The sequence below is a fragment of the Meles meles genome, chromosome 10 (assembly GCF_922984935.1).
Source record: "Meles meles chromosome 10, mMelMel3.1 paternal haplotype, whole genome shotgun sequence".
Lineage (NCBI taxonomy): Eukaryota > Metazoa > Chordata > Mammalia > Carnivora > Mustelidae > Meles > Meles meles.
In genome coordinates this window covers 24180248-24204373 of record NC_060075.1, presented here as the reverse complement: position 1 = coordinate 24204373, position 24126 = coordinate 24180248, and the positions used below count along the sequence as shown (strand labels likewise).

At 42.4% G+C, this 24126-nt stretch overlaps 1 protein-coding gene across 2 annotated transcripts in view; it reads left to right on the top strand.

Moving 5' to 3' along the window:
* The window catches only part of SND1 (staphylococcal nuclease and tudor domain containing 1), a 418356-nt gene that overhangs the window by 253574 nt on the left and 140656 nt on the right, over positions 1-24126 (top strand). For both annotated transcript variants that reach the window (XM_046021639.1, XM_046021638.1), the window contains exon 15: positions 11448-11589. In XM_046021639.1, coding sequence (XP_045877595.1) covers positions 11448-11589 — 142 coding nt within the window. The remainder of the gene's footprint in view (positions 1-11447; positions 11590-24126) is intronic.

Here is a 24126-nt window from a genome sequence, read left to right as displayed (position 1 = left end):
CACCCTACTGCCCCTGCTGCTGGAGATAGACTTGAGCAAGAGTGGCTTTAGGACACTGGTTACTGGAGTACTGAACAGTAGCTGAAACTGAGGCTGTGACGGTGGATGTGGAAAGACAAATTTGAGATCTAGTTTGGTGGTAGGACTGGTAGAATGTGGTCATTGCTTGCATCAGGGGGATGAAACTGGGCGTCATGCGTGAGCACTCTAAGTGTCTGACTACAAACAATAGGTGATTTGGTGGTACTGCTTTTCTCATATGGTAGATACTGGTGGTGTTGATTTGGGGGGGAAACTAAGAATTTCTGGACACGTTAAATGTGAGGTACCGGGAGCCATTCAAATGGTCCAGGGCCCCAAAAAGTGGCCTGGGCTTCATGCATGAACTTAGGGATGTTGGGTATATATGTGGTGTCAATATACAAAATTCGCAGAGAATATCAAGAGAAGAGCCTCTAGGCCAAGACCTTTATCTCCAAAATATAAAGATCATACATTGTTTGGTGGGTATAACCCACCAAACAAACGTAAAAAGGTGTTTCCTGAGCTATCAGAGGAAAATCCTAGTAACTAAGAAGAGAGAGCCTTACAGCACAGGACTTAACCATGCTGCTTCAAGGTGAAGAAGGATGAAGATTGAGAACTATCCAGTGGATTTAGCAAAACCAGTTACTGGTGACTTTAGAGCAGTTTTTGTTAACTGAAGGGGCATAGGGAGCAAGAGCAAATTTTCCCAACTGGATTATCCCCAGGAGCAATGTTTTATGGCTCTATGCCATCACTGTTAAGAGAGTTTCCTATGAATAGTAAGTAGATAAATGTATGTAATCATGGTGTCTGTGTGGTTTTCAATGTATAAGAAATTCAGGGCATCCATAATTACCTGTATACTCTTAGAAAAAGATATGACAATGATGGGAGATCCTCCAAATTCGTTTGGGTATGCTGATCAGAACTCTGTCTGAATTCTCTGCCATCACTCATGCATTCTCGGGTGCATGGTTTCCATTGATAAGTTAGATCGTTAGGGTTGTACTTGAAGAACCCCAGTACAGTATCTACATGTGATTACATTAAACCAGAGTTGTAATGTCACTAGGTGAGACAGTGTTAAATCTGTATTTTTCTTCAGGAGGAATTAGAATTTCTCAGTACATCCAAAACACTACATTTCTAACTACCCTTTTCTGTAAGGGTAGTTTTATTACAATTTAAGCCTATTATCATTGTAGAAAATGTTGAATTTGGCTCCTAAAAAACTGGGGAGACAGTTTTCTGACCTGAGTAATTTGTGAATTTATCTGGGCAGAGCTGAATCAGCACTGACTGTTAATGCATTTTCTTTTGAAAACAAAAGCTTACACATTTTTGTACCACAAGATTTCTGTCAAAATTTTTTATTTTAAATGCATCAAAAAAATCAGTAAGCCAAAAAGAAGAAAATGATCTCTACTGCTACCATCAGAATTTTGTCAGTAAAAATACATCTATCTACCAAAATATGGGTTTTTAAAAATTTTCCCCCCTCCTCTCCCCTTTAAATGATATAAACTGTTTTTAGGACAGAAACTTTAATTCTTAACTATACCGTCAGTGCCTTGAACAATGCCTGGCACATAGTAGGTGCTTAATTGCCTTTTCCTGTTATATTTTTGCACATGAATGTCTTCTTGAACCATACTTTTAATGTCTACCTAGTCTTCTGTCTTCTTGATGTACTGTAATTTATTTCATGAGCTTCTGGATACTTATTCTTTGGAATATCCAAGCTTTCTGGATATTTATTCTTGGATATTTATTTCAGTTGTTGTTTTCTTTCAGAAACAACATTTTAGGGGCACCTGGGTGGCTCAGTCAGTTAAGCATCTGCCCTCTCTTCAGGTCAGGATCCCAGGGTCCTGGGATCAAGCCCAACATCGGGCACCCTGCTCAGCAAGGAATCTGCTTCTGCCCCTCCCCCTGCTTGTGCTCTCCTTCTCTCTCTCTCTCTCTCAAATTAATTAATTAAAAAATAAAAAGAGGGGCGCCTGGGTGGCTCAGTGGGTTAAAGCCTCTGCCTTCGGCTCAGGTCATGATCCCAGGATCTTGGGATCAAGCCCCCCATCAGGCTCTCTGCTCAGCAGGGAGCCTGCTTCCTCCTCTCTCTCTGTCTGCTTCTCTGCCTACTTGTGATCTGTCTGTCAAATAAATAAATAAAATCTTTAAAAAAATAAAATAAAAAATAAATTAAAAGAAACAGCATTTTTATTTCTTTAGCTAATTCATAGTCTGTAATTATTTTCTTAGAACAGTCCCTTATGTGGACACTTATGCCAAAGGATACCATATAGTTTTGTGTTTTTTTAACATCATCATTTATAAATCTTTATTGAGTGAAATGATTAGATTTTTAGTTTGATATATTCTTCAAAACCAATCATTTTCTGTCTTAATTAATAATAAACTTATGCCATAATAGTTGTCATTTTTCTCCATGTCTCAAAAACTAGAACTTTCTTCTCCAAATTTTTTAGCTATCTATTTTATTAACTCTTTAAAAACAGAGGGATTTATAACTGATTAATAACTGGACTCTACCTCTGAAACTAATGATATACTGTATGTTAATTAATTGAATTCAAATAAAATATTTTAAAATGTAGAGCCTCAAGAAAACGAATTAAACATAATAAAAAAAGCTTTCTTTAAGATTCATTGGACCTAAATTGGTATGTCTCCAGGTAAAAATGAATGTTCAGAGTATTTTGGGGGTGTTGGAGTTATTTTAATCCTCTAACCTTTTATAATAAAATCATTTTGATTTTTTTAAAATTTTATGTCACAGGTTGCTTACTGATTTTTTTCTTTATCCTTTTCTGAAGTTGGATTCTTATCTCAGGTGAGGTAGAGTTTAGCATGGCATCAATTTCCTTGCCCCGAGTTCTTGATTTGCCCATGAAATGAAACTTGTGCTTCATCAGACTGTCTTTTAAATTCTTTACTCTGCACATATTATTTTAATTATCTCTGAAGCCATTTTCTGCTTCTATAATAAATTTTTGCCTCTTGCCTATAGAGGAGACTTTGGAAGTGATAAAAATTGATCTGAAACTTTGAAAGAAAAAAATGTATTTCAACCCTATTATTTTTCATCGTGGCCTGGTAATTGACATCCAAAACAGGAGACCAGTTAGTTGCTTTGTTTCAGATTCTTACTGTCACCTACCACGTATAAGCTGTGCTTTTAGACCAGTCACATGCCCTTTTTCAGAAATGTTCAGGACGTCTGTGATGGTTTTCCAACAGAGATTCCTCATTTCATTCTTAGAAAAGGAACAGCACAGTTGTTTTTAAGATTTTATTTCTGTGAGCGGAAGGGAGAGGAAGAGAAAATCTGAAGCAGACTCGAGGCTCAGCATGGAGCCTGACGTGGGGCTTGATCTCATGACCCTGAGATCATGACCTGAGCCTTGGACACTTAACCTGAGTTGGACACTTAACCTACTGAGCCACCCAGGTGCCCCAACAGCACAGTTGTTTTATTTTTTTTTTTAATTTTAAAGATTTTATTTATTTATTTGACAGAGAGAGATCACAAGCAGACAGAGAGGCAGGCAGAGAGAGAGAGAGAGGGGGAAGCAGGCTCGCTGCCGAGCAGAGAGGCCCATGTGGGACTCGATCCCAGGACCCTGAGATCATGACCTGAGCCGAAGGCAGCGGCTCAACCCACTGAGCCACCCAGGCGCCCAGCACAGTTGTTTTAAATGTAAATGGTCTTTTTCTGTTGTCATTGTTTGTAGTTATCTTTACCAGTTTAACATAGAAATGTTTGCTTTAACTATTTTTTAATCAACTTAATTCTGTATTACAAATCAGATGTCTACAATCTGGATAAATTACATGTTTTTTTGAGAAATATTTAACCTGAAAATAATTGGAAGATATGTCTTCCAGTGTGAAGTTCCTCTAGATACTTTATTATTGTGCTGATGAATAATGAAAGGAATTTATCTGTTGACTCAGAGTATTTATGGATAGTGTTTTTCCTGACTGAAACTACAAAAACAATACTGTATTAACTTACCTGACCTCAGAGAGAGAAGACATTTTCTCCATGAAATAAGAATAAGATTTTTTTTTCCTAATGGAAGTAAACCAAGAAAGAGGAAGTTATGGATCTAGGAAACACAACCCAGGATAGGATGGGAAGGGAATTTCCAGGGTTTAAGAAAAAATTGTAATAATCTGTTGGGAAGTTAGAGTTTGGAGAAATGGGAAAGGGACAGTTTGGGACAGGGGAAGGAAGGTAGGATTTATTTTTAGAAACTTTTCTGGACCTCACAAATTACGAGTCATAACTTTAAGATAGTTCTGTGGTTTGGCAGACTTGACGAAGGACATCCCTTGGCATACCACCTCAATGGGCTTCCCACCTCATCCAAGTTAGAGAAAGAGGATTGAATATCAGAAGAAAGCAAGCTTGGATAGTTGATAGTTTATTCTAACTAGGTAAATACTTACTTCTCTACTTTTTATATGAAGCACACATGTACCACCATCTGTTCTTTCTGTTCTAAAGTTACAGGAGTAAAAAGGTCTTGTAGAATAGCCAAGGGCATTGTATTTCCTGTTGATGATAAAATGCAGATTTTTCCACTAAAAGGCAATGACTTCATTTCTAAAGGTTAAATTGAATGGTTATCACAGTATAATTTCAGCTGGTTAAATTTGGGAAATTGAAAGTCATTCAATAAAAGAATAATCTGTGAGCTAGTATAGAATTTTCATTTGATAAAGAAGTGGATATTATTTTATTCACATTAAGCCATATCACATGATTTTATTTCAAGGTAGAAAAGAAATGTCAGTCTGGATATGTACTTAGTAGTACTTTTTTTCTTCATTTGAACAAAACATTTCCTCTGCATAGTCAGTTGAGGATGGTATCATGCTTTCCTTTAACTATTGCCTAAGAATTAATACTTTCTTATACTGCTTTTGGGAAACCAATAAGATTTTTTTTCTGTGCTCTTCTAACCTCATGATTTTTCTCATCTAAACTATTTTCTGCTTGAATTTTTAAAATACTTTAATTCATTGAGCAGTTAGATAAGGCAGTTTATCTGAAGCATGAAAAGTTCTTCATTTTGAACTTGTAACTCTGAGATACTTACAAATTAGTTGACTAGGAAAAAGGTTTTCTTAAGTTAAAAATTAAAATTTTGCATAAACTACCTATCTAGGCCAATTTTTTTTATTTTTAAAAATTTAGGTTTTATTTATAAAACTATATCATTTGTAGTATATAATTCTGTCAGTTTTGACAGACGTACATTTTGAAAAGCAGTGTATACATGTAATCATCACCATAGTCAGGACAATAGAACTATTGCATCATCCCACAAAATTCTTCCATGCCCTTGGAGTTCACCTCTGGCCCTTCCCCAGGTCCCTGGCAGCCGCTGATCTGTTTTCTGACCTTCTACTCTAACCTTTGCCACAGTGTTCTAGAAAAGGAATCCTGCCTTTGAGAGCCATCTGTGTTGTTGCCTGTATTGTTTTTCCTGCGGAGTAGTGTTCCGTTGTGTGAGGACCACAGCTGGTTTATCCAGCCCCCGTTGAGGGAGTTTTAAGCTATTAACAGTTTGGGGTGATTACAGTTGAAGTCCAGGCCATATTCTGGGGTTTCCTAATCTATCTTTGTAATGCGATATGACTTTTTCCTACTCAGGTTGCTGTTGACCGTCCATCAGAATGCTACTTTGCCCATTTTTCTTCTAAACACAGGTTGTGTCTTCTCATCTCAGCATTGGAAGTCCTTTCTTTTATCATTATTGGACCTTTTGGAAAGAAAATAGATGGTGGATAAGACTGACCAAATACAAATATTACAAACACCTGTCCTTTGCAGTGCTCCTGAGAGCAACAGTCCTGAGAGCAACAGGCAAAGTTTCTTTCAAGTCTGATTGCAGAGAAATTTCTTCTCCATATTTGGGACATGAAGCTCTGACATGCTCTGTGGCTTTCTTCGAGTTTGGGAAGTGCTGCTCCTTCTGCCCTTTGGTCTGTCCTTAGCTTGCAAGTTTGGAAGTTTTGCCTAGCCACGCCATCCTAACCTAATAACTGGTAAAGGAGGAGAGAGTCAGGGGAGAAAACGGAAGGTTGTGTTCTCTGTTGAGGGTGCCAGAGATTGGAACGCCAGCCTCCCAAGCTCAAGGCTGTCACACAGCCTAGTGCTCCTGCAGATGTCCTCTTGATTCATGCTCTCAGGAGTGGAGTGCAAAGCACGAAACATTGTTTCTCCTACACTTCGACATGTTGGAGGCCTGAGTGAGGTTCTGTGCCAAGGGAGTAAATAGTGTGAGAAACTGTAAAACTATAGACAGCACTTAATGAAAGATTATTGATGGCCTAGCTTCAGCACCTTTTTTTTTTTCTTGTTTCCTTGTAATGTTTTCAGTCAGAGTGTTTTTTTCTAGGTTCTCTGCTATGTTTACTTCATTCCTGTTAAACTTGCACCTCACTGATGTTTCCGTCCCTAGTTCGCTCACACAGACCTCTCCATGAAACATTGACAACCAGCCAAGGAAGGTTGGTTTCAAATTTTTAAGTGCTTTGTGGTAAATGTTGGAGCTGGAGGGCATTCTCAAGCATCTCCCTCCAGGGTGCCATTTATATTAAGAGATTTATATTATATATTAATCTTATTATCTTATTTATATATATCATGTAATATATCATATATATATTATTTGTGTTATATATTAAGAGATCATGCTGTACAGCTGGTTCCTCACAGAGACTCACAGCCTCGTTCTGTGTGTTCAAATGTCAGTGGGGGCCATAGAGCCCAGGCTGTGGAAAAGAGGAAGAGCACGGAGTGGTGGATGACTTTTTTGCCTTTCTGATAGAGGATGTACTTCTGATTTGTCTTCCATATAGCTGTGGGAAAAATCCTCCTGGTCTGGGGAGCCCTGAAAAGATCTATTAACTATGGCCATGAGTTGTCACAATACAACTTAAAAAACGAGTGTGTTTGCGGCCTATCCTTAGGTATTAGTTCTGATCTCCTCGCCTTTCCTTCTCTTTGTATCTGTTCTTTTGTACATAGAGCTTCTGCTGCTTGGGCATTAAGATTGATTGGACCCAAACAGCATTGTGCTCTGGAGGCCTAGCCTGAGGCTGGCCAATGGAGAGGATAGTCAGCGCAGGCAGGGGAGAAACCTTCAGGCTTCGCTGTAGCCAGCCGTGCAGGGGACACGGTTGTAGTGCCAGGCAGCCTAGTCAGGTGTGATGGGCCTCTTCCCAGTGTGGTTTCTCAAGTGCTGGCAGAACACCCCCATGGTACCCTAATAAGCTCTGCATGTGTTTGTTTTTAGTTCTTTTTGCTATGATGTTAATCAAAGAGTGATTGTGATGATGAAAACTAATTAGTGAGCTTCATTATTAACAGTTCCCTTTTGAGACTTGCCCGTGATAATCCTGATTAATGGTTAACTAATAGGTTTACTCTGATTCCCATTTCCCTGTGCTGTTTTGTGTGTTGTGATGTTTGCTTCTCACCAGTAAACTATGTTTATGCCTACTCTATGGGTATTTTCAGTGGAAAAATCAAAGAATTCACTTTGCTAACATCAAGTACAAACTGACAGCCTAAATCCTGTTCCAGAATTCACAGAACTTTGATTTATATAAGTTCTGCTCTTCTAGGATGCAGAGGACACATGTGTCTATTCTAGGATGCAGAGGACACATGTGTCTAACTAACATGCTTGTGGACCTTGGTCCTGTGCGTGCCATGTAAGGATTCTGCTTCCTCTGCCTTTCCCCTGCCCTCTTCTGCCCTCAACTGTCCCACTCTTCCAAACTTGGTAATTCATCTTACTAAATTATTTTCAGCATGTGCATACTTACATGTGGTACTTTGTAGAGACAGGTTACAGTCTACCTGCTGAAGGGAATTTCCTATAGGCGTTGACACATGTAATCTGCATTTGGAAGAGGTTTGGCCTCACAGGCCGGAAATGAGAACAGAGTGGGAGTGTATAATTAAGGTGCCTTTACGACCTTTCCCTCTCTCTAAGGATCATCCTGCCTTTCTTCGGGGTCATTCCAAGCCCTGTTCCACTAAGTGTGAGGTATAGATATTAGCATCCTTTGAAATGAAGTCACCCCAGGCACATTTGTTGCACCATTACTTTCTCAATTTCAAGGTGCATTGAGGAGGCAGAAACATTCCTTAAAGAGATGCCATCCACAATAGCAAGTTAAATGTAGCTAATGCAACCTTAAATTAGCTTCTCTAGGATTACAGGAAAATACTTATGTGTGGTTTGTTTTCGAGCACAGGTAATGTGAAAACTAGCAGTGCAACAAAAAAAGACTTACCTGCTCAGAAGTACAGTTGCTTCTTGATTATTTACACCAGTGGAGGGGAATATTGGTGCAGAAAACCATAGCTAATTTATCTGCTTGGATTCTCAAAGCCTTGAGCCAATGTCATGCTGGAAAACTGTGGCGAGTAGATGCCCAGGCCTTACCCACATGAGTCACAGCATGGAAAACCTGAGGATGAGAGTGTCTGCAACTAGACTTCTAGACAGAAATACTGGACACTGAATAGTCTGCCTTGAAATGAGCCTCCTGTGCCTCAAGTCTCAGTGTTGTTACCTGTTTAAATCCGAGGCCTTTAATCTTTAATTTTAAAAATGCCTTTTGGAGTTAAAAGATTATAAAGAAATCTTTGATTTCACTAAATCTCATTAGGTGCTGCTTCAGGATTATCGGAGAATTTCAGATGTCATCTTAATGTTGTCATTTGAACTTGATCGCTGTACTGTCCTAAAGATGCACCTGGCATCTTCAGTTCTTCAGTGGGGCCTAAACTGCTCTCTGTTACACCGTTCCTCATCATCAAGTTTTCTCTTATTTACGTAGTGTTGAAACTTAGAAATGAGTGTAAGAGACTGAAGTGCATGGACTCTTTGGAAGACAAATCAATTTAACCATATTCAGTCAGTTTTATGGTCATAACAATCAAAACTCCTAAAATAAATAAATTCCATAGCTAAAGTAGCAGGGACTGATGTGCGGCTCCATCACCTGAGGGAACTTGTCAGTCTGACTTGCCAGTCTTTTCATAGGAGCCACTGAGACAAATTTTAAAGGTTTCAAGAATTTTGATGTTGAAAGGAACATGCCAAGCAGGGGAAGCGCTTGAGATGACAAGGAAGATGGACACCATTGTCTGCCTGTGATAGAGTTTGAAAGAGCTGACATGTTCTAGTGCTTACATTCAATTTAATTGACTTGATAAGAAATTTTTTATTCTTAAAAATCTATGAACTTGGGTAAAATTGTGTATCTTTGACCTTAGCGGGTGGTTCGTAGGCATATCATCTTCAAGCATTTGGAACGGTGAGGGAGCTCCATGTGTTATCTTGCAATTTGGCCTCTGGAGGTAAACATGGCCAGTAGTGGTAGGCTTTTGAAATTTGTCGTCATGCCTTCAGTTGTCATGGTTGGCTTTCACTTACAATCTTTGTCATAGTCAGTAGCATGTCATATTCTCTTTGCTATCTTCCCATATGTTGTTGTTTCTGGATTAGGACTATTTAATTGTAGATTGAGACTCAGGAAGAGTCAGGAACTTTTTTTTTTTTTAACATGGCTGATAGTAAGGTGCCTCCATTTCTCCTTGGTTGCCAGTCTGAGAAATTCTGTCTTTTGGTAAATTAAGTAATCATTTAGCAAAATAGGGTGAGAATCTGCTCTAACCTTCTTTTTGTATGAATACCTATGCGTATGTGTGCTGTTATTCCTGTAAGCACCTTTTTTTTTCCCAGATAATTACATCCATATGACAGTGAGCAAAAGTCTGTTTCAGAAAAATATAGATTACTGCAGTTTTGAGGGGAAAGGCCCTCTCTTCAGAGACATTAAGTTGCCTCATGATTTCTGATAATCAATTTGATAATTGTTGTTGACTTACTGGTTCAGCTCATGAATAATGTCCCAGATTTAGACTAGTGTGGCAAAAGGATTTTAATCAGGTAGTGCTTTCTTTCCCATGGAGCATTTGTCTTGCTTGACTGTTCTGGACTTCAGCCAACTGCCAGAAAGGCCTTGTCCCACTGTATATGTAGAGTATTACATGTGTTGCTTAAGTGTTCACTGGGGGAGTTCCCAACTCGCTAAAGCTCATTGTTACCTTACCTTTTTACCAGTGTGCCATTAGAGACGCTGAGAATGGATGACTGTCTCTCCTTTTCTCTGAGAATCTGTTTGAAGGGAAGGATGAATCTCATTACTATAAATACTGTTTTCATCCCAGCCTACCTCACTGCTTCTGAATGAGAGGAGCCCCTCTGGCTGCTGTGAAAGCTCTCAAATACTTGATGGCTTGTTAAATTTTCATTATCTAATGTGCATTAATTTAGATACAGTAGCTCTGTTGCTAGGAGCAGAGTCAGAAAGGAAGCGCTTGGCAGAGTGCGGACTGCTTCTGTCGCAGGAGTCAGGGAAGTATGCAGAGCTCGCTGTCCTCAGAGGGAGTTTACAGTTCTGCTGGTTGAGCTGAAAACCTCGGAAATTTGGATGTGCCCTGACTATTCGCCCAGCAACATGCACTGTGATGTTTTGATGCTTGCTTACTCTGTCATCTGTTTCATTAGGTTGAAGGCTTTCCTGAAAGGATTTGAAGCTCTCTAGCTGAGAGCTCAGAGGTTCAAAATGTCCATGGTCTGGTTACCCTTGAGGGTAGAGGGCATGCACTTTGTGTTTTATGTGGGAAAAAAGTTTTAAAGTGCTACTTGGCTTCATGATGTAGAATAGGTCCCCACTGAGTATGTCTTACTGTTAGAGATTTCCCCGGCTAGGAACAGGACAGTCTGCTCAGGTCCCAGCTCACCCTTGAAGAGCACATAGACCAAGGCTTGCTATGTAGGCACCCAAAGAAGACTGCACTCTTGATGTTCGGAAACAGCTCTGAATCTACAAAACCCAATGAAGGTTAAAGGTGAACTGCTTAAGGGGCTTTATGTAGCACAGCTTGAGAGCTTTTTTTTTTTTTTAATGAAAATTAAACGTTAAATTAACCTCCATGAAAGGCTGGTATAGTCTTCTCCCCCTCGATTTTGTTGAAGGAAGAGAAGCCCTTTTTTGCAACGCACGAGGAATGAAATTTTCATTTCAAAGCACCTTCCTAACTTGTATATTCATGGAGTGCATAGTAAAAGAACAGTGGGAAGCACACAGAATGTTCTGTAAATTTCAGATTAACTCTGTTTCTTCTGTGGAAGTCACATGATTATCTTCCCTATGTCATAGTTTCAGGATTATCTGTTTTTCTGCAGTTATGTGCCAAGCTTTCTATGGTTTGCCAGACTTTTTGCCCTAGTACAGAGAGAGAATCATTTCCTTAGATTTTATTACTTTTTTTCTAACAATCCTTTTCTTTCATCCACCAGGATACCCAAAAAGCAAAGCAGTTTCTGCCCTTCCTTCAACGGGCAGGTCGTTCTGAAGCTGTAGTGGAATATGTCTTCAGTGGTTCTCGTCTCAAGCTGTATTTGCCAAAGGAAACTTGCCTTATCACCTTCTTGCTTGCAGGTAAGTCTTGTGTGTTACCATGTTCCAATAATTCCTCCTGGAGCTCAGAGGTCATGCCTGGAGGTCACATGCCCTCCAATGAGACCTCGAACCAGTCTAGGTGGTTTAGTGTCTAATTGAGATGTGAACACAAAATTGCTAGATTTGATCCGTCTGTCACTGCAGACCCAGCACTGGGCCCTCTTCTGCTCCTCATTTCTACCAACCACAGGGCATTAGAGGAGAGCAGCTTGAAAGACAACATGTATCTTTTCACAGCCCGAGTGAAGGGAATTCCAGACAAAGAAAAATACTAATGATGGAATTCTCACAGTCGGTATTTCCCATTTGGGGTAGACCACCACTGCCATGCTAGTCATGGGTAGTCCACTGAGGAGCTGAGACACCCTTCCCTTATGTCTCCTGGGCAGTGCGGTTTGTCTCTCTTTTATTCTTTTCAGCTGTTATTAGGATCCAGATCCTTTGTGAAACGTCAAACTATGACATTACCTTCCCAGGCTTCTGCATCTGTAGTTTCTCTGTTGCACTAAGCTTGATGTGCTGGGGCAAGCCACCCTTTCTTTGCTGACTGAATACGCATCTCTCTTATCCTATCTTTTCTAGTAGCTTGATATTTCACAAGCCAGCAAGACTGTATGAACTGTGTTCTTTGAGCAATTTACATTTATGCATTCAAGGAGCAGACTGCTTTATTTCTTCCCCGACGGCTGAGAATAAAGTTACTTATTTCCAGTCAGTACTTCACAGAGACTGTGGTCTTTGAGAGAAGGTGTCATTTTACTTCAACACCCCATACCCCACCCCTGTACACACAAACATTCACTCACTCACTCACAAAGGACATGATACTCTGCTGCGTTCTTACCGTGCACATTGCCTTTTCTGCTGACCCTGCTCCCTCAGCACTCCTTCTGTTGGGATTCTTGAATAGATTTTGCCATGGGGGAAGAGAAACAGGAGCCATGCTTGCTGTTCCCTGCCAGATTGCCTTGCCTCCTTTTCCTAGAAGGCCCTGATAGTTTCTTCTCTGGATGAGGGTCTCCCTCAGGCCCTAACTAAATGGGCTGTTACGTAGATAAATCACTCACTGAACACATGGCCGTGATGTTCTCTGCTGCGGCTGGGCCACCACTTCTGGCTGAGGCTCTCTCACACTCTGAAGAAGTTAACGAACACTGCACAGATCTGCAGGCTTTCTGAGGGGACTGACTGAGGTATGACGTGAAGCTCAGGGGCAGCTGCAGAAAGGAAGGGCCAAACAAATCCATGCCGTACTGGAGGGCTGTACTTGGTGCATCGTAGTAAACTGAGGGGCATTGTGGCAGTGTGTGATAGATGCCATTTGTGCCCTTTACTAAAGATTTCCAGAGCAGAGAAGTTTCTTACCAGTGAATTCCTGTGGTTACAGAGTTTGAAGTAACAACCTGTCCTTTGTTCTATATCTATAAAACAAAAGTATCCTCTGGGCAGTGTGGAGCTTTATCCCAGAGGTGAACAAGAGAAAAAGTATGATTCTTTCTGGAAAACTTGGCCACCGGTCTATAGGGGAAAGAAAACATTGAAGGTCTGGCTTCTAAATTCAAAACTACCTGAACGGAACCAGCTCAGAGCTAGACCCATCCTGGCTGGAGTTCTGCAGAACCCTTCTGGTTGTACTTTGTTTCCCATGGAGCATTTGTCTTGCTTGACTGTTCTGGACTTTAGCCAACTGCCAGAAAGGCCTTGTCCCACTGTATATGTAGAGTAGAATATGTGTTGCTTAAGTGTTCACTGGGGCAGTTTCCAACCCACTGAGGCTCAGACACAATGCAGCCTGGTCACCCAGTTCCTGTGTGTACTTGGCATTATTCTAAGCTTAGCGATTCGAAAGATAGCGCCCGAGTTAACTTCTATTCTGAAAGATAAATTACCAAAGCAAAATATAAGATTTTACATTTTTCTCTTGCCATACTATGTGTGGTTATATTCTGCATCTTCTAATTTCTTTAGAAACCTGGCAAGGATACATACAGGACAGGGAGAAGTTGTAAGAGCACACAGACCTCAGTTTGAATCACAGCTCTACTCTGCACAAGCAGGTGACTTTAAGGAGGTTTTTTACTCTTGAAGCCTTAGCTTAGATGTCAGTTAACTGGAAAGTGTTTCTTGCCTCTTAGGATTTTTGTGAGGGTTTAATGAGATGTATAATGGGTTCAGAATAAGGCTGCCATGAAGTAGATTATCCATAAATCTGTTTCCTTCCTCTTCCTCACGATGACTTGGTAAATTCATAGCTAGAGCTCTTCTTTTTTATATATATATATATTTTTTAATATTTTTTATAGATTTTATTTATTTATTTCACAGAGATCACAAGTAGGCAGTGAAGGGGGGGAGCAGGCTCCCCGCTGAGCAGAGAGCCTGACACCGGGCTTGATCCCAGGACCCTGGGATCATGACCTGAGCTGAAGGCAGAGGCTTTAACCCACTGAGCCACCCAGGTGCCCGGCTAGAGCTCTTCTTAACTCTTATGTGCAGTGGTATATTGTGCAGTGTGTTTGCACGTAGCTGTGGCTCTACCATGGAGACTTTGACCTCTCAGTGGAAATAAATCAAGCAAAGTTGCTGTTCTAGCCTCCTCCTAAATGAGCAGAAAGCTCATTGATAGGAAGGCTACTGGCTTTTCCCTTTGAGTTTAGAAGGAGGAACTTTACTTCCTGGTAAGACATCATCCTAGGTCTCCAGAAGCTCTGGAGGTTAAGACAGACATGTAAGCAGACTGCAGTATTGGCCTCTAGGTGAGAGACTTCTTTATAGGGCACAGAAGTAACACAGAGGAGGGAGTGATCAGTTACTTAGAGGAAAGTCAGAGCTGTCTCCTTGATGAGCTGTTCCCTGAGCTGCTTTTGAAGGACAAGTAGGAGCTGGCAGTGTTGCGACAGGAGGGGAAAAGGAGATAGATAGAGTAGAACATTCTAGGTAGAGGTTAACAGCATGTACAAAGGTGTAGAGGTATTATCTGTCCTGGTGTGTCCAGGCAACTGTGCCCCGTTTGGTACTGGTGGAGTATAAGGAGTGAGGGCTTGGTGTGGGAATAAGCTGGAAATGCACACAGAATGTACCATGGACCCTCAGAGTCACTCAGGGTATTGAGCAAGAGAGCGACATGCTCACACTTGTGTTAAAGTTTATTTTGGTGAATACATTGGAATAAATGAGGCTGGAAGCAGAGGAAGTAGGTACAGAAGCAAGAGGATGAGATGCCTAAAATCTGGCAGTGAAGAAGAGGTTGGAAAAGTATTTAGGAGGAAGACTTGATGATTCAGGGAATGACTGGGTTTTTTGGTCAGAAAAGGGGGTGACATCGAGTGTAGGAGGGTAAGTAACTCGCCCAAGGCTTGACTAGTTGGGCAGACTAGGATATCCACCAGCAAGGGCAACGCCAAAGTAAGTATAAGTTTTAGGAACAGATAATTGGTGGTTGGAGAATTAGGCGGAGAATCCTGCAAGTAATGTTCAGGAATCCAAGAGAAGAAAGAAGTCCAAGGAGTTGGCAGTGTCAGATTTTACCTAAAATATCAAGTCAGTAAAAACTTAAGAAGTGATTTTATACTTTTACCAATTAGTAAGTCACAGATGACCTTTGTCAGTGCAGTTTCATCAAAGTTGGTTCAACTAAAAGCAGATTACAGACAATTAGGGTGTAAATGTGGGAAATGAGGAGCAGAATCAAAAATAGAGTGCTTGTCACAAAATTCTAACAGAATGCAAAAGGATGCATAAAAGTGAAAGCTAAGGGGTCACAGTAACATTCTAAGGATGTCAGCAGCTTGAGTACTTTTGTAACTAATTCTTAAGGTTGCAGCAGAATATGGCATTGAGTTGGAAAAGCTCTTCAGTATACCTATTGTTTTCATAATACCAATTACAGCATGTACAATGCAACAAAATCTTCTTGGCAAATAAGGATATAAAAAAGATGGAGTGAGAAAGTATCATAGGGAACATGAGAAGCACTAGTCTGAATCCTAGGGAGAAGAAACAAAGAAAGGCTGTAAGGATTTGATTGGCAGAGCGATGAGCTAAAGGAGACAATAGGAACGAAATGGCTAGAGAACAGGATGGAGGCAGTATCCTTAGAGGAAGGTCCCTTGGTCTTCTGAAATCAGCTACAACGAACACTGAAAGCGAGTATAGACAGAGACACGGCGTTCACATTGTGCGGTGGTTCACCTGGACAGTGACCCTCATGGCACAGCCTTGCAGGTGTCTGTGGGGTGTCCTCTACGTCATAGACAAATGGCATTCTGCTGGAAATGATGTCTCTCTGCAGCCAGGAGGGAGTTTGGGCTGTGATTCTCAAGGGGAAAGTCAAGATAATTGTTCAGCAATCCCGTATGTGCTGCTCTCATTAATCCCAGCCTTTCAGAGAGCCCTCTGGACTTCAAGGTGAGGTGGACACTTTCCATTTTTATGTGGCCTTTTTTGGGCAGACGGCCCCACAGCTTGATAGGGAGTGGCATTTGGCCCGAGCCAGCTGGCCTCTCTGTCACGGTTCCTGCACCCCTGTATGTGGAATGATTGCCTGGTCAGATGGGATAGCAGGTGGGGCTGGGCAGAGTCAGCTGTAGCTGACAGGTCAGTGCCTCCTGAAAGCTCTTGCCCTTTAGTCCTCTGAGCACCTGGCTTAGGTTTGGTCGGTGAGCAGGTGACCTTACAGCATCAGAACAGAGACAGTTGACGGTCCCTCTGCCTGCCGCTGTGGCCTCCTGTGCAGACTTCTTTCAGCCAGAGAGGTCAGCCGGGGCGTGTCCTGAGCTCTCAGGGAAGCCAAGATCCCGGGCCGCCCACATTTGTTTGAAAGCATCCTTTTTCCTCATCTAGCATTTAGTGTGCCCCCATGCTTTTCCTCCCGTTAGAACAAAAACAGTTTACCCCCGTCTTTATTTTTCACTTATTTTCACTTACCACATGTTTCACATTTTCATTTCTTGTCTAAAGGGATACTGAGGTGCACATATTTGCATATCACTTGGCCTTTGGTTCACATTTTTATTTAACAGCACCGCTGGGCATGGAGTGTGTGTCCCGGCGCTAGGTATGACCTTCACAGTACATTTCCTTATTGTGAATTATTATCTTGGCTCTAGGGTGTCTGGGGCATGCTAAGGGCATAGTCTAGGAGGTAGTTCCGTTGACTGTGCAGAGGCAGGGATCAAGTTTGCCTGGGAACCAGCTGCCTGAATTGGAAGAGAGTAATAATTTGGGGTTTCATTGCAAAGTAATCTAAGTAGTCTCGTATGAATTGTTTGATGTCTTCTGCTGAGTCCCTGAGCCCACCCCATTTGCATTTCCATGTTCCTCAAGCTAGGACAGCAGTATGTGTGAGAATGAGGGACTGAGGCTGGTTCAGAGTGTGCAGGGGGTGGATGTCAGTCATCTTGGTTGGATCCCACGGTACAAATCACCTAGAAGGCAGCAGCCACCTGGCAGGGTTTTCCCATGTAGATCACAGCAGGTGACTTCTAATTAACCAGTTACCTAGTCATATGAAACAAGACTAGAAAATGAGACTTCCCTTTGCCTGCCCTTTGGCATTTTTTTCAATTTTTTCCTCTCTTTCTCTCTTTGATTACAACTCCCCTACTGGAGCTGCATTATGACAAGGGATGCAGAGAGGGAAAGGTCCTAGGTATCTAGGGTTTGGTAAATTTTGATGGGGTCGTGTGCATGATGGGTAAACTAAAGGTTTGGCTGTGTGTCCTTCCACCCAAATGCCTTTGAGGAAAGTATCTCATGTTCTTCTTTGATTTTTAACACCTCTTCTCCAGCAAGTCCTAATAGAAATATCAACTGCCTGTTTCAATAGCCCAAAAACTTCTAATGAGAGAGGAGAGAGAAGGTGAAAAGGAATATCCTCCCCATCTCCTGGCCCCAGGAATGGTGGATCCCCATTGATTACCAGGGCCTAACCAAATTACACAATTAAAGCCAATGTATGTTTAAGTGAGAAATCCCATTCTGCTATCACGAGGTGCTAATGAATCAGGCAGTTATGTGGTTGTGTTTGCTGGGCTTCTATCCTTAATTAAGCAATTACAGGGTCTGCTGATACTTATGAATTCCTTTCAGATGCTTTAATTGAATTGCAACTTAATGGGTATTTGTAAAGTGGGGTATTCTTTCTCTTGGGACTTGCCAGTTTGATTCCGTCTCCACCACCTACTTGCTTTCAGTTGGGTCCCATTACCAGAAATGGGCAGCTTGACATGAGACTTTCCTGGAGTAGCTGTAGTCTTCACTTTTAAAGATACCATTGTATGAATTTTATGAATTACCTTCATGTCAGGAGGTCCTGGCAGATCACTCGTTAGGAAAGCATTAGCACAATAAACAGGTTGGGGGAGCCTTTTTTAATGAGGCCAAGATTTTGCAAGTCCACTATAAGAAAAAGTAGTCTTTGATAGGTGGATTGTGGGTGATGCATAAATTAATATGATAATTTCTGCTTTCCTGAGTAGCTTTTAGCCAAGTAGTGTAGACAGCCATAGGAAAAACTTGAACAAGGAAAGATAAAAAGGAGTTATGAAAAGTATAAGCAACATACCATGGGAGTGCAGAAGAAAGAACAATTAATTGGGGAATGGCAAAGACTTCACAAGGGAGGTGGCATTTGAGCATCCAAGATTGCGAACACTTTCTTTTCACAGGCTAGGTGTGATTCATCTAGGCAAAACAACTTAGCCGGTATCATTAGTTCTCAGAAAGAGTAGCCTCAAAGAAATGGATGCACTCATCAATCATTTTCCTCTCACTCTGCCTTTGTTTGGGCGTGGAAATCTCTGCTCTTCTGCTGCTGAGCGTGCAGTGCCCTGCCTTCTGCTGCTGTCTCTGCGCGTGGACCGTACTGCCACCCCTGGTCACGTCATGTGGATGAAGTGTAGGCCTAGCCTGATTATCTCTCATCTCTCAATCGTGAATCATCCCCAGAATGAGCCTCGTCATGTTTGTGGGTCATTCAGTGGCATGGCTGTTTAATAATGTATTTCCACTGGGCAATCTGCTAGGAATGTAGAAATACCTAAAGTCCAGGCTTCAAGCAAAGTAGTTATGTCTATTGAGGTAAAGAATGTATAGACAGGAAGAAACAAAATGCATTTTTAAGAAGGTAAGAGTAAGAGAAACATGCCTTTAAGACCATGTAAATGAAAACAACTCCGATTTTTATAAAACAATAACAGTATTATATTGTGATAACTGTCCAAAAGGCTAAGGCCATCCTTGTTTCTAAGCCAGCAGTACAGCATCTGGAGAGGGGTGGGGTTGAGTGCTGGTCCAGCCCAGGACAGGGCAGGCCTGGAGTATGATCTTCTCTCTGGGGACCACCCTTTTGGGAAGGGATTCTGCAAACCACACAAGGATTAGAGGAGAGTGACCAGGATGGTAAGAGACCTCAAAATGCCATGACCCGAGGAATAGTAGGTAGTAGGAATCAAAGGAGACTCCCAGGACATACTGGAGTATTTCAGGGTCCAGAGGCAAGGATTTGATCTGCTCAGGAGCCATTTATTTTGTTTTGTTTTGTTTTGTTTTGTTTTGTCTTTTTGAGTCAGAGTAATAAATAAAGTCATCAATAAAAATAAGATTTGTGGGGCACCTGGGTGGCTCAGTGGGTTAAGCCGCTGCCTTCGGCTCAGGTCATGATCTCAGGGTCCTGGGATCGAGTCCCGCATTGGGCTCTCTGCTCGGCGGCGAGCCTGCTTCCCTCTCTCTCTCTCTCTGCCTGCCTCTCTGTCTACTTGCGATCTCTCTCTGTCAAATTAAAAAAAAAAAAAATTAAAAAAAAAAATAAGATTTGTTCAGCATGGTTTAATGGCAGTCACAGACCTTGGAGCTAAAACACTTAAAGACAAATTCTTGCTCTCCTGCCTCCTGATTAATTATTTCCATCAGACGGGCCTGCTCATCTTGGTGTGATGCTGGGACCTGGAGGTGAGGGACACGCCAAGGCCCGAGTGGGACCTGCAGCTGAAGGGACATTGGTGGCAGCTGTGCTGCCTTCTGAGCCCGTCAGACTGCTGGGTGGGGCCCAGCCTCCTAAGTGGGGTGCTCAGACCTTACCATCTTGGTTGGGTTTTCTGTGCCAAAAAAAGAAAATGTTGATTTCTCCTCAGCTGTTGTTGGACAGGCCCATTCATTCTGACTGGATGGATGGGTCAGAATGAAAAGAATCCTTTCCTCCCAAATCCTTGGACTCCTGCCTTCTCCTTTTTACTCTTGATGCTTTTGAGGGTTTGGTTTTGGTTTGGTTTGTGGGTTTTCTGTTTTTGTTTTGTTTTGTTTGTTGATATGAGGGGGAAAATACTCCTGGTGGGAATCAGGCAGAGCCAGTAAGAGCCAGTGGAGTGGTACAGAAGGGTCAGACCCCAGAGCTTTTCTCCCCGGGAGCCCCTCGTCTATTCCTTCTCCTCCCCTCCCACTTGACAATTCTTTCTGAGTCTGTTTAAGGTTATTTGGGCTTCCAGGTCGTGGGCATGGCAGGTATGGAATGGGAAGCTTGCAGAAATCCGATCACTGTTCTCTGCTGGTGTGTTTCCAGTACCAGTGCCTGTCTCTGGTTGTGGCCAGATACCTCCCTTCTAATTCCATCCTGTGGCTGTTCCGGAAAAATCCATTTCAGTGTGGATCTCTCGTTGTCATCTTGTTAGCCTGTTGGCATCTGTCAGCAGCCATTTAGTAATAGTGGTGGCAAGCAGCAGATCCAGGATCGGGCTACTTACCACTACCCCTGGCCTGTGGGGTGTCCATTTGGCCAGCCTAACAGTGGAAAATGGCAGGACCTGGATGCAGGAGAGGGAGTGTAAATTGTGTGGTAATTTGAAATTAAAGGGAAATGCTTTGAAATCTGGTAATGGGCAGCCCCAGGGTGAATATAGTGCACACTGCCTATAAGACTTAATCCTGGTTGCTATGGGAACCACCTCTCACATCCCCCTTTCAAACTGAGATATGACTGGGTTTAAAAAAAGAGTTCCTCATCATGAAAAACTATCTTTGCCCCCAAACCCTAGACCATTGCTCCCCTTGGATTCCTTTCAGAAAGTTTTCCTGAGGCTTCCGCAGCCTGGGCTGTCTATGCCAGTCTAAGCCTGGCCCTTTGTATTAAATTTCAGTGAATGGCACTGACGTGAGAATTAGAACACACTGGGTGCCCAGTATGGGCAGCTGGCCCTGGCACACCTTCCTGCTGCCCCTGAGTGGGCACCACGGGTTTCTACTCAAGGAACTGGATAGAACCACTGGCCACATGTTGCATGTCCTGATGCCGCCTGCCTGAGGGGCTCTGAGGAAGCCCAAAGATCTGCACTTAGACTCAGTGCTGTGGGATTGGTCCCGGATTCTGATGTAGGGCTGCCAAGCACAGAACTTGTAGGAGGAAAACAATTCACAGAAGTTCCTTTCATATCTGGAAGGCGTCCGAGACACAACTGCACTCTCTGTCATGTTTTTTCGTCAGAGCTTTTCCCCATTTTTTTAAATTACCACATTAATCCAGACTTGGTAAGTTTGGGGTTTTTTTTAATTGCTGCTTTTGCTGTTTGTTTGTTTGTTTGTTTGTTTCTTTTTTAACCACCCTTTGCCTATGATAAAATAAACGAGGTCTGCATCTCTCATCAGTGGCTTTTGATTTTTGGACTTAAGGCTCCCTTCAAGGTTGGCTTCTAGCCTTCCAAGTGGGCTTTGGAGAAAATTTGTCTAAGCTTTCTGGATTCTCTGTAGTTTTTCCTTATTATACTTGTGCTTTACAATAGTAGTCCTGAATAAACCCTAGTAACTCCCATGCTTACCTTCACTGTATGTAGGAAGTTATTTAAATTGGCTACTTAGTCTACAACGGGTGGAGAAGTTCCCATTTTCCTGCCCTGGTGTGCCTCCTTTTCCTGAGCTTGTACATCTGCTAGTGATTTTTCTAGGGTTAATTTGGGTGTTTTTATTTTTAAATTGGAACATGGTGTCTGTCTCTTCTCTGTGTGTGTTTTGGATGCAGCCCCTGTGCTAGGCATGCGGTTATTAACTCCACTGATATACCAGTTCGCTCATTAGCATTTGCATTTTAAATTACAAGCTAGAGCAGACGACATTTATGCTATATTTGTACCATTGCCTTCTTCATGAATGATGTCGTATGTGCAGGGAATTCAGAAATAACTCCTCTAGGGCCCTGATGTATTTTCGTCTCTCTTTCAGCAAACTGCTGTTTCTTTTCCACTCTTGATTCTTATTGTTTGATGGGGATTTTTTTTTTTTATTCTGTTCCAAGTTTAGACCTATTTGTGAGTGCTCTGATTGGGAAGTGCTAATGACAACCCAAACCTTTGTATCAAAATAGGCATATTGCGTAGAGTGGCCATCTTTCCCTTTCGCATTGTGCTCCTGGGAGGCAGTGTGCCTTGATTAGAAAGGAAGGAATTTTCTCCTCCACAGTCCGGTTTGTCGGAAGACGTGGTAAAGGGTACTTGTTCTTGCTTGGATTCATGCTTCCATCCCTCTTTTTTAGAGTTGATTGATCAGTGGGTATCTATTAAAGCTGTCACTGCATGGCGCCTACATGGGGAAGAAGGGGAAACTTCATGCCTTCAAGGGGCTTAATTTTGACAAGAAGCATTTAGATGGCACTGCAGGACAGCACATACTCTAATACGGGCGTGCATGAGACCGGGTGGGAGGTGAGCTGCTTAAGTGAAAGTTCAGTCAGGCCTCTTGGGGGAACTGTTGCTCTTGCCCAATGGTGACTTCAGCATCTCGATCACAAGAACCAAACGAGAAATGCCCAGCCGTGGATCATGGACCTGGGAGTGGAGCCTTACTCGGCATAGGCATGCGCAAATTAGCCTCAGCCAGTGCTTTGGATGGTTTCTGACAGCAGATTAGGGGCAGAGCTCTGGCAGGTAGGTCTGCGTTTTTGCCATTGTGCTGTTTCTCTGTGATCTGAAATTCTGGGTCTCTTGAGTTCTGTCGCAGGGACCCTTCCATTTAGTGAAGTCTGACTTTTGAAATATCATGAAAAATCCAGGGAAGTCACCCTGGAAATCGTGCATTCTGGGCAAACAAGCAGAAATTTTCCAATTGACACAGACAGTTTTTATTTTCTCCCCTCTTTCCCCCTGCCCCACACCTTCTCACTAAAGATCTTCTCTCATTTAGTCCTCGCTCTGCAAATTAGCTGCTGGAATAACCAAAACGTGAAGAGTTGCTTTTGAGGCTTATGATCTGAGTACAGATATGTTAGTTTAGAACCTGATTCCATTAAGGCGTGTCATTGCCCCACATGGCATTTCAGACAATAATAAAAGAAATTATAGGGTTAATAGCATTTTAAACCTACTCTTCATGTTGATCCATTTCATGCTGTGAGAATGGCCTCATAGTAAACACGCCACATCGTATTTACTCTTTATTCCCTTAGCAGTTAGGTCTTACCTGTTGGTATGACTGCTCGGAGGTTAGTAACTTTTTTGCAGTGTCAGATTGTACTTCACATCTGATACAGCTCTACATATTTTTCTTTGATTCTGTTCATTCATCTTGTAATAATTTCTTACCTAGAAATCTGCTTGATTCAGTGTTATCCAAGAAACTCACGTGAAGCACTACAAACATTGGCGTCGGATCTCCACATGGGCTCTGCCGTCTTGTGAGGGGCCCATAGTCCTGCGAGGGGTTCTTCCACAAAATCTATAAGAGTTCAGGGATGATTCTCCTTCACAGCTTTACATTAGTTCCTTTAAAACAAAAGCACTCATGAAGTTCTTTCACAAAGGTCACAAATAAGACGAAATTGACAAAGAATTCTTACCTACCCTGTATCCCTTTTCTTCTGTGGAGATTGTCCCTGTTTGGCACACTTCTTATTTGATGTGCACCCAAGTGGCTTTTGTGAGCTCCTAGCTCCAGAGCCATGGGCCTTTGAGCCTCAGTGTTTTCTGTTAGTCTTTAGCTTCTTTTACTCTCCAGCCTTTTACCTGGCGGAACTGTTCTCCATGAACTAAGCTGTGCCTACCAAGGTGTACACAGATCACACTGGGAAGTGCCTGGATCCCTGGAGCCTGGGAGTGCTGAGACTGGAGTCACCTGCGCTGTCCAGTGAAGGTGCGTTTGGTTGTACAGTGGCAGGCATCTAGAGGGCATTCAGAGTGGTCATTCAGTAGCATCTGTAAATGCCGCCTAACAATGTGGGTGGAAGTAGTTGAGACAGATGGCTCACTAAAGAGCAGAGAGATCCCACAGACTGTCTTTCGTGCCTTCATTGCTTATATTATCCAGGTGAAGGGCTGATTGCTGCCAGTCACTCCCCATCCCGCCGAGCTGGGGCTCCAGAGAGGAGGGCTGGGGCTGCCTGCATTCCCCCAGCTGCCCCGCCATCCAGCCCTCTCACGCTCCTTGGCACCTGCCTCCACTATGTCGTCGGCCTCTGACAGAAACCTTGAATTAAGTGGGTTAGGAATCAACTGCTTGAATGCGTTTGTGCAAGATAGCTTCTCTCACCAGCTATCTGAA